General features: G+C 41.3%; 2 protein-coding genes across 2 annotated transcripts in view; one reads left to right on the forward strand and one right to left on the reverse strand.

Moving 5' to 3' along the window:
* Positions 1-463: 463 nt before the first annotated feature.
* Positions 464-11644, reverse strand: LOC138970875 (dual specificity protein phosphatase 3-like). The gene is made up of 4 exons (XM_070343444.1): positions 11155-11644; positions 8950-9128; positions 2750-2970; positions 464-1539 (listed from the first exon to the last, which is right to left on the reverse strand). Exons 2-4 carry the CDS (start codon positions 9099-9101, stop codon positions 1322-1324), a joined length of 591 nt encoding a protein of 196 aa, XP_070199545.1. The 5' UTR covers positions 9102-9128; positions 11155-11644; the 3' UTR covers positions 464-1321.
* A 3184-nt stretch (positions 11645-14828) lies between these two features.
* LOC138970868 (rho GTPase-activating protein 190-like) overlaps positions 14829-19914 on the forward strand; it is a 203090-nt gene continuing 198004 nt past the window's right edge. The window contains exons 1-2 of the mRNA XM_070343430.1: positions 14829-14891; positions 16047-16696. Of these exons, the coding sequence (XP_070199531.1) occupies positions 16574-16696 (123 nt within the window). The 5' untranslated portion in view covers positions 14829-14891; positions 16047-16573. The remainder of the gene's footprint in view (positions 14892-16046; positions 16697-19914) is intronic.

Here is a 19914-nt window from a genome sequence, read left to right on the forward strand (position 1 = left end):
AAAGTTCATCGGATGTGATTGAAACTTTGTAGGATTATTCTTTACATCAAAGTATTTACATCTGTAGCCTTTTACGAACGTTATCAGAAAAACAAGGGAGATAACTAGCCTTTTCTGTTCGGCAACACACAACTTAACGTTGGGCTTTTCTCGGAAACTATAAAAGTGACCGGGCTCAAATTTTATGTGAACGTGACTCATTGTGTTGTGAATAGCAATTTCTTCCTGTCCATCTGATGCCTCATATAATATTCAGAACTGCGAAAGTGACTCGATCGAGCGTTTGCTCTTCTTGTTGAAACTTACTCCGCTCAAGGTATTGTGACTGCAAAGCACACAGCAATGTACATCGTAACAAAAAGAACAGACAAGATTTTATAGGAAAAAGCCAGTTCACTCTCTCTATTTCACGTTCTCTCTCACACACACACACACACATACACAAATAATACACTTTAAAGAGTTGGATGCAAAAATTTTCATATAAAGAGATTCTCTGTCAGTTAATTCTTACATTCCAGGCATCACATTTTTAACGTTGGAGGACCTGACTGTAGATGTGTTGCAAGCAGTGTGCACGCTTAATTTAGACTACTTGAATAATTATATGGCTTTGTGTACCTGAAATTGCTTGTGTACATTGTTACCTTGCAGGAGAGTCCAGCCGCCACTGCTCTGGCTTTGCCTATTGCCATGACACTCTTCGTCTCACCCTGACAATGACATCTGTTTTCATACCTGCCATTATTCTAAGAAAGCAGTACAGAAACATAAATACACTGACCTATTATTCTTCTTTACAAATGCACTACTCCATTAACCCGGTGACTCGCAGATCACCCAATACCACCTGCCAAGAAAACGGTTTTCTGACACACAGCCTGACAACACAAAATGGACAACGAGCATCCTACTTACACTGTCACTTCCACCCTCCCCACAATGTACTATGATAAAGGGGGACAAAAAAGTTCCTTGTTTACGGTTCCTCGACCGACCATAGTTTTTTCTCTCGACCCTAGAACTGGTTTTTTACCCTTCAAAAAATATTTTATTAAAAAGGACTAGTTACTCTTCTCAAACATCCAGGGGACACAGTTCGTGTGAGTCCCAACCAATAAAAATTAACATACGCCTGTTGAAATAGAGAAAAAAAATTCAATTAAAAAATAAAAAGGGAACTACTGACCCTATTTTGTTGGCCTCGTCACCCAAATCGAACATTATTGTTGGGGGGCTGAATGGATTATGCCTAGTGCATACAACTAGTAACATTAACTCAAATGTTCATTTCATAAACTAAGTTAGTTTATTGCCTGACCTATGAAACATGTTCTGACTGATAATGTCCTGCTGTTCTAAGACTTTGATCCAGTTTGCACAGCTGAAGAAGGAATCCCTGGTTTGGACAAATTTCTCGTTTTTCTCGGACCAGGCGTGTGGCATCCTGTAGAGTCATGTGGCGTTTCAACATCAAGTAGGCAATGGTCAGCGTGGCAGCTCGACTCATCCCTTGTACACAGTGCACCAGCACCTTGCCTGCAATATATGAAAGTTCACGTCAACCCAATTATTTTGACAATACTGGAGGAAAGCAATTTTGACTATAGGACAGGTTGGAAACACACATGCACTTCAGGGGACACTGCCCAAACAAGGCAAAGATGGATAGGAACTGCATAAGCAGCAGCCACACTTGCATTACATTTAACGGCTTATGCATTGCCATATCACATTTTTCATACAGCAGGGTTTTTGCCGAGTAGACACACGCTTATGAAATTGTTCTGGTCTCCACACTATGTACGAAATGTGTCTGAATAGACAGCTATTTTAGTGTTTGCGAATGTACAGGGTGACCAAAAACAATACCACTCACTAAAATGCTAATAAGTCTTACATTTGTCTTACATTTCTTCATATTTGTTGTACATTGGCTGGTGATATGGTATAATAATGTCACACCGTTTCAAGTATGTGGGTCACGTGGTTAGATTTTTATGCTTTGTAAAGAATACTTTTTCAAATTTGGTAATTGACTTAAAAGTACGAGGTTTGGCCCTGAGTTGTAGCCCTTTAGATTTTCATTTGTTGGTTTTCCTTAATGGCCTTGCATATAAAAAAAAACCATCCTCAGACAAAAGATGAGTTGAAACAACAAGTACAGGGAGTCTGGAGGGTTCAACTCCGTTGAGTGTGGCCTCTCCTCAGTGTCAAACCTACTTTTGAAGCATTCTCCGAATTTGCAAAATATTCTTTTAAATGCATTAAAATCAAACCATTTGACCTACATATTTGAAACTTTGTGACATTATCTTCCCACATCTCAGGCTAATGTACACCAAATATGAAGTAGTTCACTCAATACTTGTGGGAGTTATTAGCATTTTAGAGGGTGGCATTTTTTTCTAGATAAGTCAATAAGCTAGAGAAATTTCAAGGGATTGATGTTCCCCATCTTGTTTGAAGTCAAGCGCCTCCCTGCAGCTAGCGAAGGTCGTCATCGCCTCGCCCCTCTCCTGATTGGTCAACTTGGCCTGGCTTGTGAGTGGATCCGTAAGAAATAAGAGCATGCACAAGGCTCACGATTTTTTTATTAGCCAACACGCAATGCGCTGCATAAGAGATTCATAATGCACAACGCAAGTGTGGCCACATGCATAACGTAAATGTGGCCATGCCTGTAGTGTTCCCTCATTTTTACAAAAGCCAATCAGTTTTAACGATACGCTTCAGCTTTAATACTTACCACTATGTAATCCCTCTTCAATAAAAGCAGCAGCTTGCTGAAAAAAGGGTGTCATGTTGAAGTTCATGAAGTCTGTGGCCTCCACTCCAAGAAAAGACATGTTACGTTTCCTGTACATGTCGTGGTTGGTGTTGACGTGAAAATTTGATTTTCCAAGGGCTGCATTCAACACATGAGTCACACCAAGATCCCTCAGTAACACCCGCTTCTGTGCTGTCTCTCTGGGAATAAAAATTAAAAGAACAAAACAAACATGCTGTAGTAAAAATGTTCCAGTACTGCAAGAAACCTGCATTTTAGGACATCTCTGAAACCACTCACAATTTTTACAATGCTTTAGAACAAGATGAAACACGAACAACCTGTAGTTTGTTGTTGTAAGCGCTAAAAAGTAGGGGGTGGCCTTTTACTGTCCCCTATGCAGGATCAATGCCGTGTGAGAAATAGCAGTATTTGATCACTTGGTATAAAAATGTCAATAGGACGTGCTTCTGTTTACCCTCTATGTATTTTTCTCTGTGACACACAAGCGTTCGTGTGTGTGCAAGTGCCTTGCAAGAATGGAACCCGGAAACTAACCAAAAATCTCTTTACGTGATGGTTTAAGAACACATGCTCATACCTTGAATGTAAACTAAATGATAATGACTCAAGATCTGCTTTGTATAATCGGCATTGCAGTACAAGTGTCTGGGAAGAAATTAAAAACTTGCGCAAATGAATCAAGTCATAAATGTAAGTCCCCTTAAAGTTTATTTGGTGTCTTACCTAACAGGTCATACAGATTTTGTTTAAATCCGCCACGCAGTCAGGCTGATCTAGCGTGTAAAAGAGAGCGACCACAATCCTGAAAAACAGCAAAAAATTCTGTGTTTTTGCTGGGTAGCTGCAGTTGATATGCAATAAATCTAAAACTACAAATATCAGCCTCTCCAAATTTCACAGAACGATGACAAAGACCCTCATCTGTATTCGTTCTAGTACTTAGAGCAAACATAACCCGAGAATGGATGTTGGAACGGTTTTCCGTAACGTCCCAGAAACAAATGTGACATGCTCGCAACTTTGTGTATGACCTGTTAGGTAAGACACCAAATAAACTTTCTAATGTAAAAAGTGTAAAATATCATTCAGTTGAAGTCACTGTTTCGACGGTTGAAAGTAAATCATGCCATTAAAAAACAAACATTTTTGAGTGTAGGTGACGTCATACCCAAATATTGCTCCGATCCAAGAAACACATTTTAGAGCAGAAGAAAGACATCTTTAAATACATGTATATTTCTGACCAAAAAACTTCCGGGCTATACCTCTGAAAAAAAATCCGTAACATTTGTTGCTCAGTGTATGTAGAAACTTGGCCTGATAGCTGAAATAAGGCGAGTGAGACTATTCAGTCACATACCCAATATATAATTATCTATATATATATATACATGTATACGACTTGTGTCTGTGTGTGTGTCTGTGTGCGAGTTCGCGATGCACGGCCAAAGTTCTCGATGGATCTGCTTCAAATTTGGTGGGCATATTCAGGTAGACCCGGGACAGGACACAACCTGGTCGATATTTCAACACGTGCTCTCAGCGCGCAGCGCTGAACCGATTTTGGTTCCACCTCAGCTATTTTGGTTCCACCTCAGCTACCCGGGCCCCCATACCGACACACCAAAGCCAAAGTTCTCGGTGGATCTTTTTCAAATTTGGACACCGTATTCAGCTACACCCCGGACACAATATCATCGATGAGATATTTCAACACGTGCTCTCAGCGCGCAGCGCTGAACCGATTTTGGTTTTTGTGTTCATTTCACCATTATAAGTAACTCTTCCTTATCTTCTCATCTTCTCCAGGTTTTCAGCGTTTACCTCCCTTCCTTCGTATGGTGCACTATAGTATGAGTGGGGCGTCTTCGGATATTCCCGGCGTTCTGTTACTATTTTTAGAAGGTCACCGCAGTGTCCAGAACGTAAATTGGACCCGTAAATTATCCTCACTGTAAAAGTGCAAAGGTCGAATCAATTTATAGCCACGCGAAAAATACACTGTCATCTATCTCTCTATAGATACGGCTTCTCTGTGTTTGTGTGTGTGTGTGTGTGTGTGTCTCTATGTGAGCAACACCTGGGGATTGTTCAGTTCTGTTTGTGATGTGGTCTGGCGGCTTTTGTGTATTTGTATGTACTGGCCTTCCTTTGAAAAGCCATAACAGTTCAAAAGGGCTTACAGATAAGCTATAAATTGCTCAATCCTGTTTGAGTGGAGTTCGCCTCCAAAGGTGATTAACACGGTTACATTCGTCGACAAGGATGGGACTCGATATGGTCAGGAATGGCATTATGGCCACTGAATCATTTTCGTGCTGTTCCCATTCCACGAATCTGGGAGGGACCTAAGCTTGGCGGGTCCATTGTTCGGACCCGGCGAAGCCGGCGTACAGCTCTAAGTACTTCTTCCCGGCGAAGCCGGCTACCCGGCGAAGCGGGTATTCATTCTAGTCTATATATATATTTACGGCTTCTGTGTGTGTGTGTGTGTTCGCGATGCACGGCCAAAGTTCTCGATGGATCTGCTTCAAATTTGGTAGGTGTATTCAGGTGGACCCCGGGCACAAACTGGTCGATGAACATTTTCAACACGTGCTCTACTCTGTTTCACGATACGAATTACGAAACTAAACACTTTTTTTTCGGCTCTTCTTCTTCACTTCTTTCACTTCCGCCACACAACGAAAACGAATCTAAGCAGCGCTTTTCTGCACAGGTAGTACATCTAAGTATTGCAATTCGTGTACAAAATCCCTCCCATCTTCAAAATATTGCCACTAATACTACCCCTCCAATCGTAAATATTCATTGCAACCATTAGCAGCTCACAGCCTTCGTTTTGCGTTTTTGTTGCAGCTGAGTGCATTTACAGTTCAAAAATCCTCCTATGGTAGTAAAACAAACCCAAAACTACCCAACGACGACATCTGTGAAGCTCGACATTCACGCGAGTGCATAAATTAACCTAGTTATTACGTGGTGTTTGGTCGGAGTTCGATTCAACCGAGTGATTCCGGCCTCCATTTTGTTTTACACAAACTCATGATGACGTAAATCATAAGTAAATCCCTGCGCCTTGAATATGTGCGCGATATAAATTGCATAAAATAAAAATAAAAAAATAAATCCCTGCGCTTAGAACTGTACCCACGGAATACGCGCGATATAAGCCTCATATTGATTGATTGATTGATTGACGTCTGACATAGTTTGCTAGTGACGTGTCTTTTTGTGCATGATGTGGTGATCTACCTGATCTAAATTTAGATCCAAAAATAGGCCAAGACCAGCCGGGTCTGAGTACGAAATTAATTCGTAAAAAAATCGCAGTTCTTGACTCTTTGGGTGCAAGTCAATGAAACTTGGTAGTTCTTCTAACGGATAGCTGCCTGAGGTATGACTAAAAGCCCCAGGATTTGACAAGTTCAGTACCTTTAATAGTCAGGAGCTTTGCCGGTGTTTCTGTGTCTGTCTTAAAAAAGATCAAATCACTTTCAACACTGTGCCCTTTTCTCTTTCAGCAACAACATGGCTTACCACCACATTGTACTCTCTTGCGAGTCATTCAAACTGGTCGATGAAAATTTTCAACACGTGCTCTAAGCGCGGCGCGGATACTCTGTTTCGCGATACGAATTACGAAACTAAACACTTTTTTTTTCGGCTCTACTTCTTCACTTCTTTCACTTCCGCCACACAACGAAAACGAATCTAAGCAGCGCTTTTCTGCACAGGTAGTACATCTAAGTATTGCAATTCGTGTACAAAATCCCTCCCATCTTCAAAATATTGCCACTTATCCCATGACTAGCCTCTTTGTCTCTGTTAGCTGTAGAGGGGATTATTCTGGATAATCCATCACAACCATATGGATTATCCATCACAACCGAGTCTCGATCTCACCTGTCATTGGTCATTGTCTTTGATCTCAGAGTACATTTGAATAATTTAGAGGTCATCTGCATATTTATCGTTAACTCGGGGACTACTTTTTTTCAGCAAAACGATTGAGATATTCTGCGGTATAAAAGTCAAACTGACGTTTGGCTAACGATCTACAAACATTATCATTGAAGAAATAAAGAAAACAACAAAGAATGTACATAATCTGTTTGGGTGAATAGAGCTGAGTGAAGATTATGAGTTGTCCGACGCGGTGAGACTGAGAGAGAGACAGAGAGCACCAGAGAGAGTAACAAAGACACACAGTGATTCAAGGCGCACAACTCTAGTAAAGTTGTCGTAACGAGGTACGCTTCATGGGCAACCGCTTAGATCAATCCCAAGAGTATCCCGATTCAAAATCTTGAGCGACAAAATAAAACTTACACTAAAACAGTATGCTTATAGTTTTGTTCATTTGTTATTGCTTTTAGAGCATTGATTGCTAAAATTAATATGGTTCAATAGAACAAGGCTGTCTCATCAGTCGTCTGCTACAGATCTGTCGTCTGCTGCAGGATCTGTCGTTTGCTATACATGTAGTATCTTCGGCTCAAGTTGACCAGCATGGAAATTGCCATTTTCAAAGTTGGTGATACTGTTAGAATAAAAGGTGGCGAAGAAGGTCGGATCTTGGACATACAGAGACCACTAGGCTACATGCGTTGCCGCATAAAAACAACTCGACAGTGGTGCGCCGTTTTCCCCCAGACAGATACCTAATGGCCTAATTATACAACGACAGACATCAAAGTTAGGCTCACCTAAATCAGTAAGTGACGATTGAAGAAGTAGGTAATACAAATTTGAACACTGAAGCACAAAGGCTCGAATAAGCACAAACTCAGCTATCATCTTCATCGCTTGTAAAATCACACACGCGGTCTTTCAAATCCTGAACTCAGGTCAAAAATGAGTTACTTCCCTTCGGGTATCATTCTCTCCCGTCGCTAGCTGTGAAGCGAAGATTATCAGAATGCGGTCTTTCGCAGTTTTGATGAATGCCAGCTCGGGTAACCGACTGAAACCGGCCGGTAACTGCACAGTATCAAATGCATTCAACGGCACAATCCTGGAAACAAAAAGAGAAAAGGGGACTCGTTTCGCACTTGAATATCATGACACGATTTTTGGTGGCAGAAGGTATGATGAGCAGTAAACAGGCACTCGCAGAGTTTGTGTCAAAAAGTTCGGTTTTTTTTATGAAAACGTCGGAGTAATGGGATAAAAAGCATACACACCTCGTCCTGAATATCGTGCATATTTTCCCTCGGGTCGTTTTACAGGTATTACCTCGCCAGAGGCTCGGTAATACCTGAAAATCGACCCGAGGGAAAATATGCACGATATTCAGAACTCGGAGTGTGTAACCTATATTAATACTACCCCTCCCATCGTAAATATTCATTGCAACCATTAATAGTCAGGAGCTTTGCCGGTGTTTCTGTGTCTACCCAGAAGCTCTACAGTAGATGGTAGGTACAACTACTGGTAGGTACAACTACTGTCTGTGTGTGTATCTGTGTGTCTGTCTGTTCGCGATGCACTGCCAAAGTTCTCGACGGATCTGCATCAAATTTGGTGGGCATATTCAGGTGGACCCCGGGCACAAACTGGTCGATGAAAATTTTCAACACGTGCTCTAAGCCGGCGAACCGCCACGCTGCATACTCTGTCTCGCGATCCACCTGGCGAAGCCGGGTATTCATCTAGTGTATGTATATGCACGTGAGTGATATTTGTAAATGTGTATTATGATAATATCATCTTTGTATTTATATTATTGAAATTGTTATATCTCGATGTACAGCGCTAAGAGCATAGTTAAATTTGTGAAGCGGCGCTATATAAGCTATCTTTATTATTATTATTATTATATATATATATCAGAATAGCAACATAGACCCCTAACATGAAGAAAGTTTTTTTTAATGTTATTTTCAGTTTGGGAAGATGCTACACGAGCAGGGTCCCATTAATCAATAAAACAAAGTTATATAAACAAATTTGGTGTCTGTCTGTACATTGTCCAATGGTGCAGAAAGCCTGTATATGTTACCCTTTTATTCCCTGCAAAGCCTTACAGTAAAGCCCCATTCCGCCTCACAGGAGGTTTACATAACGGTGAAATGTTTCAGCAAAACAGTAATACTTAACTGATGAAACACACTCACAATGGGATTCAACAACACTTATTAAACATAAGTTACCCGTCTCCCAGATAAAGCCCCGGAAGAATTTCATCATAGGCAGCAGAAGGTTCCAGGAATAGTCCACCTGTTTGTGCAGTAATTATGGCCTCCAGTTCTTCAATTGTACAGGGGGCTTTACCCTCCAGCTGTCCTTTCTTCTCAGTCGCCATGTGACGTCAGCAGTCCCTGCTAGCTAGCTATTAGGGTCAGAAAATGTTTAGTGCATGTACATGTTATTAAAAGTATTGGTTAGGTACTAACTGTTGTTGAAATTTTCAGTGAGAATTATAAGCAAAGACTACAGTGGAACCCCCCCTTTAAAGACCACCCCCCCCACCACCTTTAAGACCTTGTTTTCTGAGGCTTTATTCATAACCTCTGTGAATTTACCCCAATTTAGAGACTCCCTCCGTTTTAAAACCTAATGTTCTCAGATTGTTCAAGTTCAGAGGTACAAGAGTCTGGTGCGCTCATCCTGGACAGGGACCTATATTTAGATATAGGTCTATGTCCTGGAGTATGGGCACTCGATCTGCATGGCAGCCTAAATACCAGAAAACCCTCTGCAGCAACATGCATAGACGACGTGCAGCATCGTTAAAAGACAACCCATAGACATAGACATAGACAACTTAATTATCTCAAGACGAGAAACTCGGGAGGGACTCATACCCAGAGAAGCTATTGACACTCAAACTTCCCAGCTTAGAGCACAGAAGTAAAAGGGGTGACATCATAGTTGTTTACAAGTACCTACATGTATGGATTGTACGACACAGAGAAACCAGAACTGAAATGTACTCCCAAAGATGAAGGACCAAAGCTCAGAGGACATCGATATTCCCACAAGCTTAAAAAAACTCAATGTAGACTGAACATCCGGCAAAAACTCCTTCAGCAAAATTCTTCACCAATCTGCCAGACTGCGGTCACTGCTCCCACAGTCAACAGCCTCAAGAGTAGACTGGACGCACACTAACAAAATCTACCCTGAAAATATTACCCAGATTGCCAGATCGTGACTTAAGACTTTTTTTATACACTGCCGCGCATTGCCACCTTTTTGTATATTTGTTTTTATCAACTTTGAAACGGTGAACAGGCGCTCACGAGCCTTAACCACTAATCAAGACAAATCGAGTCAACAACAGAAATGATTACTCTTTGTCTTGCACTTGAGACACTGGACAGAATCTTTCCCGCAGACACCTAGACCCACGACTTCACAGATCTCCCATGGTTCCAGTCCACCATCTTCCTGACGGAAAACAGCAACACAAGTCAACTGCTGCAAGACATTAGAAGAGAGCTCCAACAACTCAGTGCCAGAACAACCATAGTACGTCTTACACTTGACAGTGGATACACTCTGAAAATGAAGAGGCAGCTAGACAGGCTCTCCAAAGTAGGCAGCAGTTTGATACAGACAGACCACCCAGTTTCCTATCAACCAGTAGGAAAAAGTCCATCCTGAAGAGCTGTTTTTACACCCGGCAGTGGAAGAACTCAACTGCCCAGGCAATCACTCAAAAGATGATGAACGAACGCCTTAATTACAAGAGCACAACAGGTTATCTTCAGGCTCCTAGCCCACCTCTACAGAATGAAGATCTCCCACACAGATGACTGCTCGTGTGGATCGATGCACGTAGACCCCAAAACATGTCCTCCAGACATGCCCAACCTTTGCGGACCTGAAGCGAATTCTGGCCAGAGATGGTGGACCTGAAGGAGAAACTGTGGGGCCTAGTGGAGTCCCTGCGGCGAAATGCAAACATCAACAACCTTGACAGTCTAGCATAGCGACGGGAACGCAGAAGTAGAAGAAAATCAAGTCAGTGCTATGTATAACAGCTATATAGGTGGCATCACGGATCCCGGCAGTTTTACAAAATCTCACATATACATATAATATATATTGATGTGAAGTGTGTGTGTGTGTGTGTGTGATTCAAATGATGCGCTGATAAAAACTTGTTTTTCACTTTTGGCACTAAGTATGCCATCACACGGATTCTTTCTGGCCATGGTGCAAGCGCACTGCACGGGCACACATACATGCACGCACGCACGCACACACTGACACATATTCTCTCCATAAAATGCAGGCTATCCATTCCACGCGCTTGCTTGTATCCTTGTGTTCACACACACAAACATACACACACACACACACATACACACACACACAGAATGCATCCACAAACGCAAGAAGTGACACACCTGGACAAACGTCAGAAGAAAGCGGTGCGCCGAAGGATCATTCCTATTCAGTGTAGGTGTTGGAGGAGTTAGCAAATTCACTGGTGTACAATCTTGCAGTAAATTAGTTCAAGATAACCGTAAATTGTTGATAACATTGTAATCTCAAAGTGCCTGTGGTACACAGATTCCCTTCTGTCCTGAAATGAAAGTATATATGAGTCATTCTCCAAAACTGGTTAACAAAAGTGGGAATAAGGCCCAAAAATAAAAATTGACTAATTTGAGTTGAATTATTGATTCAAAGGTTCTTTATTATCAGAATGACAGTTTGCAAGAAACGAAAAAGCAAGAAATACGTTTCCTTACAAAATACAGGTATCTGATAGGGGGGTATACCCGTCTCATTACGTGCGCATCATCGTGACACAAATTTGTTAATAATGCAGTCATATTGAATGATTATATGTTGTACTAATTATAGCTTGACAAGCATGTATAAGGAGTTGTTTAAAAAGAAATAAATAAAAAAAAATATAAAGAAATAATAATTTTTTTATAATTTATTTTATAATAAATATTTTTTTTAATTTAATTTTTTTTTTTTTAATATACCTTGGCACGTACATACAATATACATGTACACACATTTATATTGGTGACAGAAAAGGTTTGTGGACAGAAAAAAGGGAATAAGAAAGAGAGAGAGAGACAGAGACAGAGACAGAGACAGAGAGAGAGAGAATTGAATTGAATTGAATTGAACTTTATTTTACAAGGATTTAGATTTAAGGCTACGCCTTTTCTTACAATCTGTCCTTGGGACGCATAGACACACAATTATATAATTAAAAAAAAAATTTAAAAAAAATTAAAAATTAAAAAGTTAAAAAGTTAACCAACAAAAGGAGGTCGGAAAACGTGATAATAAAGATGACGATGATGATGATGACGATAATGATGATGATAATGATGACGATGATGATAAAGATGAGGCATGAAGAGCATACATATGTGGTTATTCATAAAATCAAATGCATACTATGCAGGAATTATAAATACAAGCTGGTGGCAATCGAACATGTAGCAATAGTGTAACAAAAATATGTTCAGAATATACAATGCACAGCATATTTTTGACGTAATACTAAGAGAGAGAGAGAGAAAGAGAGAGAGAGAGAGAGAGAGAGAGAGAGAGAGAGAGAGAGAGAGAGAGAAGGAGAGATCCTGCGTAAATGTAAAAACGTTGTAACAACCTTGAATTTGACGAGGTGTTGAATACGTATTTGACAATCACACATATAATTAAAAAAAACACACCAGAAAATGTATAATTATATACAATATTCAGATCATGCAAAAACAAACACCATACTTTGAAAAATCCGAAAGAACAACTGACAACAAAATGTGCCGGATATACAACAATAAAGCTTAAAGCAAAAGGCAACTAATACTGCAAGTGCTGTCCATATGTGTTTTATCTGCCACTCATGGAAACAAAGTGCACCTCACCAGGCTTTCTGTCCAATACCTGCAATATAAAGTTTATAGTATCAATCTTTGGATTGTATTATTACTGTCCAAATATATAAACAAATTAACTTGCAATTCTATATGTGTTTTATTTGTATGCTATGCATGACCGCTTTACACTTCTCTTGCTATCATGGTTATATAAATATATCTACAATGAACGCTTTAAGTTTTATATTCACCATTCCTTCAAGAACGTTTGATGCACACACACACACACACACACACACACACACACACACACACACACACACACACACACACACACACACACACACATATATATATATATACACAAACACACACAGACAGACACACACAGACAGACACACACACACACACACACACACACACACACACACACACACAGGTTTGGGTTTGTGTGTCACTGAATAAGCAGGTCTCTCCAAACAGTGCTTGAACCGCGTCCTGTACGCATACATACGCACGTACGTACGCACGCACACAGATACACATTTCGAAAACACACGCATGCACGCGTTAACATTTAACGCACGCACGTGCAAACAGACACACAGAGACAAAAAGACACACACACACAAACACGCACGCACGTACTCACACGCGCACGCACTTACACAAACTCACACACACAGAAAAACACACACAGAAAAACACACACAGAAACAAACACAGACGCACACACATACACTCACACGCACGCACGCACGTACACACACACATACACACACACAAACACAAACACACACGATTCTGGGGAGGGAGGGGGTATTCGGGGGGCAGTTGTCGGGGGGAGGGGGGGGGGGCAACTGTCCGCCCATGGTTTGGGGCATTTGTCTGGGGGGCAATTGTCATAGGGGCAATTGTTCAGAGGGCAGATGTACAAGGGGGAATTTTCCGGGGGATAATTAGCCTTCTACCGGAGACATCATTCACAACACGTCTAATTGTTGTCACTGGTGCGCACAAAACTTGGTCACTGGATAAAGTATCAAATTCATAATATTCGCTTTTGAGAATGCAATACAATGTCATAAGTGAGCAATCTACGTGACCATACACCTTTGTTTTAAGAAAAGGTTTTATTTTAAATCGCAAGATTCCGAAGATGCCGTTACGCTCACTTCATGAGATTACAGGACTGACAAGCGAAACCCGGTGGGGCTGAAGAACTTCATGGAATTCACACTTGCGTGGTTTTAATTTTTTTTTTTTTTTACAAACATGCTTATAAATGAATGAGCAACAAAATAATACCAACCTTGTCATGCAAGATTCCCAGGTGCTCAAGCAATCGGGGTCTGCATCTCGCCGGTAGCAGAGGGCGTTACGAACGCAGCCGTCCAAAATGTCAACTACACCTTCTTTTTTCATGAATTACGTCATTATTCACGACAAATTGTGAAAAAAACGTCACGCATCTGCATGGCTAGGTGATTAACAAAGGTGCAAACATAAAAAATTATGTTTTCATTCAGTTGAATTGATGCTAGCTTATAATGAAAACGGCCGTTACGAAGCCATCATGTGTGACACAAAACACTCTCTCGGACATCAAATTCGTCCAAAGTGTGTCCTCGGTTGAATGAATGCATTTTCTGCATCTTCAAGCTGCACTTGTTGACTTGATCGTAAAAAAAATAGTGATTATAAAGAAATTCGTTTGGTTACAGAGGTCGAAAAAATCTAAGTGAGCGTGACAACATGCGATGCGTACGAAAGGCTGTTTTCAACTTCATTTTTGGGGGTCTCAAACACAAAGAAAATAACAACAATTGCACAGGAATGAACCTTTATCGTTTCACAAAGTGACTTTTCAACAAATCATGCATAATGAATTTATCGTGTCAATGGACCGTAGCTTCCAATATATGTACCGAGCCTGTTCCCATTTTTCTGACGCCATTTTTGTTGATTTACTGACATTATTACACTATATTTAATATCAAAATACAAATATGTTCATTCATTTTGCTGTGGGTGCTTCTTCAAACATATATGTATCCACATAAACAGGGGAAAAGGTCTAACCACATTTGCTTCTGTAAAAATGTCGTTTTAAGTGACCGACCTAAGAATTCACCAGCTTTGGAGAATGACTCTTATACCCTCAGAAAGTTTCGGAGAAACTTAAATGCGAAACTGAGAATGCCAGATGCCAGCTCTTCGTCCCAGACTTTAGTTCCTAATTTAGAATGCAGGGGCTGACAGTAACATGGCGATACCACACTTCAGTGATTGTAAGCTTACTTCACTTTTAATCCTGATAGAATAATTGTTGGGAAGTAGTGTAGGTTAAATCGAGGGAGGTAGTTGTTTTTTGGATTGTTCCCTGGATCACAGTGTATTGTCAATGGGAGATTCTCTATATTAGAAGCGTGTTAAAATGCGCAGCTTCAAGATTACGATGGGAATGGTTGCACTGATTTGTCGGCTTGCAGAGACGATCTACAAGTGCCCAGAAGAGTGTGATGCATTCATCAGCTGAACTTCTCAGTGGGCTTGACGTATGAGTTAGTGTCACATGGTCCAGAGTGAAACTGAAAGAAGGGCTGAGCATGAAATATGTTAGAAGATACAGGTTCATGTCCTTGTTAAATGTGGGATATCCTGCCCGATTTTGTTCACTTACCAAATCTTTGCACAGTAATCACAGGCACACAGACCTGAGAACTGTCCACGTCTTTCTTTGTTTTACAATGTTCATTACAGTGTGGGTGATCTTGTTGGCACCCAGAGACTTCAAACTCTAGACTAGCAGAAATGGCAGAAAAAATACTTGGTTCAAATAGCAAGTTGATGAAAACATCACTGAAGCACTAACAGTAATAATAGTAATAATAAAAGCTGAACGCTGTGAGGTATTTAAGACTTTTGCATGCAAGCCTTCACTTACAAAATCTCCTCTTACATCCCCCCCCCACATCCCTCCCATTATTTGTGGATATGACTATGTGAAGTGATAAGTTTATAGGTGAGTTACTTTGTAGCAACCAGCAGTAGCACACAAAAAAAAACCCAGTATCATCATTTTATAATATATGTATTATATGCATGCATCATCATGCTGGGCGTCAACCTCACAACTGCACCAGGTCATCAGTTACATGTGGTACTGAAAACCTCCAGAATTCTAGATTAAAGGTCACAGGACTCCTTGGAATTTGAGTGCAGAGCTTCTGGGATTCTTTTGTTGAAAAGCCAATAGGGAGCTCAGTCTTGCTTCTCACAGTTGTAAACAAGCTCACAACTTTTTGTGTTACTGTTAAAACAGTTTCAGGTACAGACATAAATATATCCAGGAGCAGTGGCAAGAATTATGAGCTTGGCAGTATAACCTGAGTAGCTTAAAACGATAAAAAGGTTTATTTGTTTTGTTCCTTATTTTGTTTCAGAAACAAGTCATGTCTGTGTTGAGGAATGTAGCAGACATGCAAGCAGAGCAGGCCGTAGAAAATGCCATTTCTGCCTGACGAAATGACCCAGGATGTTGGGCTCACAAACCACATTTTTGCAGTGTGGTATGAATAATCCCCATAGCATCATGGTTCAGAAAGACTAATCTGCGAAATTGACAGTTGAACTTGGAGACTGTGTGTGAGCTGTTGACTGTTGGAAAGTTTTTATAGGAATTGAAATAGTCTATCTGAGCAGGAAGCACCACTCCGGGATGAATTATGGGACTAGTTTTAGGAATTTAGAATAAGTAAGTAAAGAAAGTTAAAAAAAAAAAATGCCAACATTACCAGGTTTTTCTTTTTTTTTATAGACTAGCCTTGAATGAAAGGTAAGACTGGATTATTAGTCCAGTATTTGAGCTGCCAGACAGTATGCTGTGAATTGTTTGTGGGCTTCTCGTGCACATGTCAGATGGTGACCACAGAGTTCTGCAGTCTGTGAGTGTGATCCTGTGAGGGCGAGAATGGCCAAGAAAGGCGAAGTGCGGACGTTGAACATCTCCGTGATCGGGCTGTCGGGCAGTGAACGCGACAAAGGCCAGCACGGAGTGGGGAAGTCCTGTCTCTGTAATCGGTTCATTCATCAGGTCAGTCTCATCATAGTTATGTAAGTAGTCCTAGCTTAGTAATTATATCTTCTTATTACAATACAGAGTCCATGCTTTGTTATGCCTAGCATACAAAAGAGCAGATCTAATACAGTGGTCCCTGTAATGTCAGGCCCCTCAAATGGGACAGATCGCACTAGCTTTAATCAAGTAAAATAAAAATTTAAAACACACTTAGACATACACATTGACAAGAGCAATATTTTTCCAAACTTATGGGGCACCCAAGCAGAGACGGACACTGTTACTGCAGACCAGACGGACACACTTTTTCCTATGATTGCAGGAATCCAAGAGCGACTAGAAAATGCTGGCATGACCACGGACAGACAGCATCAAACATGCAAAGCACTGAAATAAGTATCAGAGAATATGCCAAAATATGAGGCACAGGCAATCATTAACAGTTGACCTTACAAAATGTAACGTGTTTGCAAGGCCGTGTGCGACTGTTAAAGCCATCAGACGCACAACACAAAACAGTGTTTTCTTTCAAAACAAACACAAAAATTTCTCCTCAAACACTAAAGCTATCCACAAGAAGTGTCAGTCAAGAATCTACTGCTTACAAAAGCTCAGAAGTCTGAACATCAACAGCCGCATCCTCCAAACATTCTATACTTCATTCATTGAATCCATTCTCACTTTCTCTTTCATCTGCTGGTATGGAGGTCTGTGTGTGAAGAGTAAGAATGTGCTTGGGCGGGTGGTGAACACATGTGGTAAGATTGTGGGGGTGAGACAGGAAGGACTGACTGTGCTGTATGAACGACGTGTGGTGCGAAAGGCCCGCTGCATCATCCAGGATAGTAGTCATGTGCTCGCTCACCACTTTGAGGTCCTGCCCTCAGGACGTCGCCTCCGCACTCCCAGATTCCGCACGCTCAGAACTAAGAACAGTTTTATTCCAAAGTCAATTGGCTTTTTAAATACCTAAGTTAATTAAAACTAGTATGTGTGCCGGTGAACATATGCACTGATTTCTGTGATGAATATTTTTTATATTCTTTGATGTGCACCCTTATGCTGAGTGTGATAACCCTCGAATGACTAGTCCTGTGATAAATATTGTTCAATGACATATCTAGTCCTGTGATAATGATAGTTTTTAGCGGTAAACTTTTAGCTAAAGCTGACGGCAATTTACCTATTTGGAATCATGTTACTATTCCTGTTAGTGTACATATGCGTGCGCGAGTGTAGTATGCTTCGTATGGTATTTTTATCTGTTGTCTTATTATTTGTTTTGTCTTTTAATGTGCACCACACTGAAATTTCTCTGTATGAGATAATAAAGTATTCGTATTCGTATTCGTTTCCCATGTGACATCCCCCAAAACGCGTTTCAGAAAACACTGTTTCGTGTTTTCGCATCATGTTTTGGGTTTTAGAGCATGCTCTAAAATCTGAAAACACGCTTTAGTAGTCAGCCAATGAACACGGACGATCAACTCACGTGACTTGGTTTCCGACACCACGGAGATAGAAAAAAATGGCCGACTCAGATGTGGTACCAATTCAGGGTAGTATCGGACCCATGAATCCAAACTAGAGTCTGTCACGATTGAAGAGAGGCAATAATATCAGTGGGTGCTGCCAGCCATGTTGTTTACAAACCCAAACACAGCGCAGTAGCTGGACGGGTCAAGCTGACACATGACCGTATCGGTGGACACTGCCAGCCGTGTTGAAACCCAAACACAGGGCGATAGCTGGACGGGAATGGTTGCACTGATTTGTCGGCTTGCAGAGACGATCTACAAGTGCCCAGAAGAGTGTGATGCATTCATCAGCTGAAAAAGGCTAACTTTGCACCCCCATATCTATCTTCTATCTATATCTATATCTATATATAAGGCTTGTGTCTGTCTGTCTGTCTGTCTGTCTGTGTGTTCGCCATGCACGGCCAAAGTTCTCGATGGATCTGCTTCAAATTTGGTGGGCATATTCAGGTAGACCCCGGACACAATCTGGTCGATGGAAATTTTCAACACGTGCTCTCAGCGCGCAGCGCTGAACCGATTTTGGTTTTTTTGTAGATCCACTACATCCATTTTGGTTTTTATGTTTTTTCTGTACATCCATTCCCAGTAACTCTTCCTTATCTTCTCCAGTGTTTTGCGCGTTTATCTCCCTTCCTGCCAAGCAGTTTCAGATATTCCCGTTACTATTTTTAGAAGGTCACTGCACTGTCCACAACGCTTTCCTTGCATGTACCGGTAAGTTGTCCTCACTGTAAAAGTGCAAAGGTCGAATCTATTTATCGAAAAATCCACTGTCATCTATCTCTATATCTATATATATATATATACGACTTGTGTCTGTGTGTGTGTGTGTGTGTTCGCGATGCACGGCCAAAGCTCTCGATGGATCTGCTTCAAATTTGGTGGGCATATTCAGGTAGACCCCGGACACAACCTGGTCGATGAGAATTTTCAACACGTGCTCTCAGCGCGCAGCGCTGAACCGATTTTGGTTTTTTTGTAGATCCACTACATCCATTCCCAGTAACTCTTCCTTATCTTCTCCAGTGTTTTGCGTTTATCTCCCTTCCTTCGTGTGGCGTCAATCCATATTCCCGTTACTATATTTAGAAGTTCACTGTCCACAATGCTCAATCCATATTCCCGTTACTATTTTTAGAAGTTTTCCTTCGTGTGGCGTCAATCGCGTACAGTGCGCCACTCACCCAGCAAAGCCGGCGAAGCCGGCGTACGGTGCGTCACTCACCCGGCAAAGCCGGGTACCCGGTAAAGCCGGGTATTCGGTTCTACTTCTTCCCGGCGAAGCCAGCTACCCGGCGAAGCGGGTATTCATCTAGTATTTATATATATAGATAGATATATACGGCTTCTGTGTGTGTGTGTGTGTGTGTAGGCAACACCTGTGGAGTTCTGTTTGTGATGGGGTCTGGCGGCTTTTGTCTCTCTGTATGTTCTGGCCTTCCTTTGCGAAGCCATAACAGTTATTATAGGGCTTAGAAATAAGCTCTAAAATTCTCAATCCCGGTTGAGTGGACTTCACCTTCAAAGGTGATTGTGGTGTTTCGGCACTCGGTTACATTTGGCGTCGTCGACAGGGATGGGACTCGACATATGTTCAGGAATGGCATTATGGCCACTGAATCATTTTCGTGCTGTTCCCATTCCACCAACCTGGGAGGGACCTAAGCTTGGTGGGTCCATGGTTCGGAACTT

This window comes from Littorina saxatilis, linkage group LG7 (genome assembly GCF_037325665.1).
Source record: "Littorina saxatilis isolate snail1 linkage group LG7, US_GU_Lsax_2.0, whole genome shotgun sequence".
NCBI lineage: Eukaryota > Metazoa > Mollusca > Gastropoda > Littorinimorpha > Littorinidae > Littorina > Littorina saxatilis.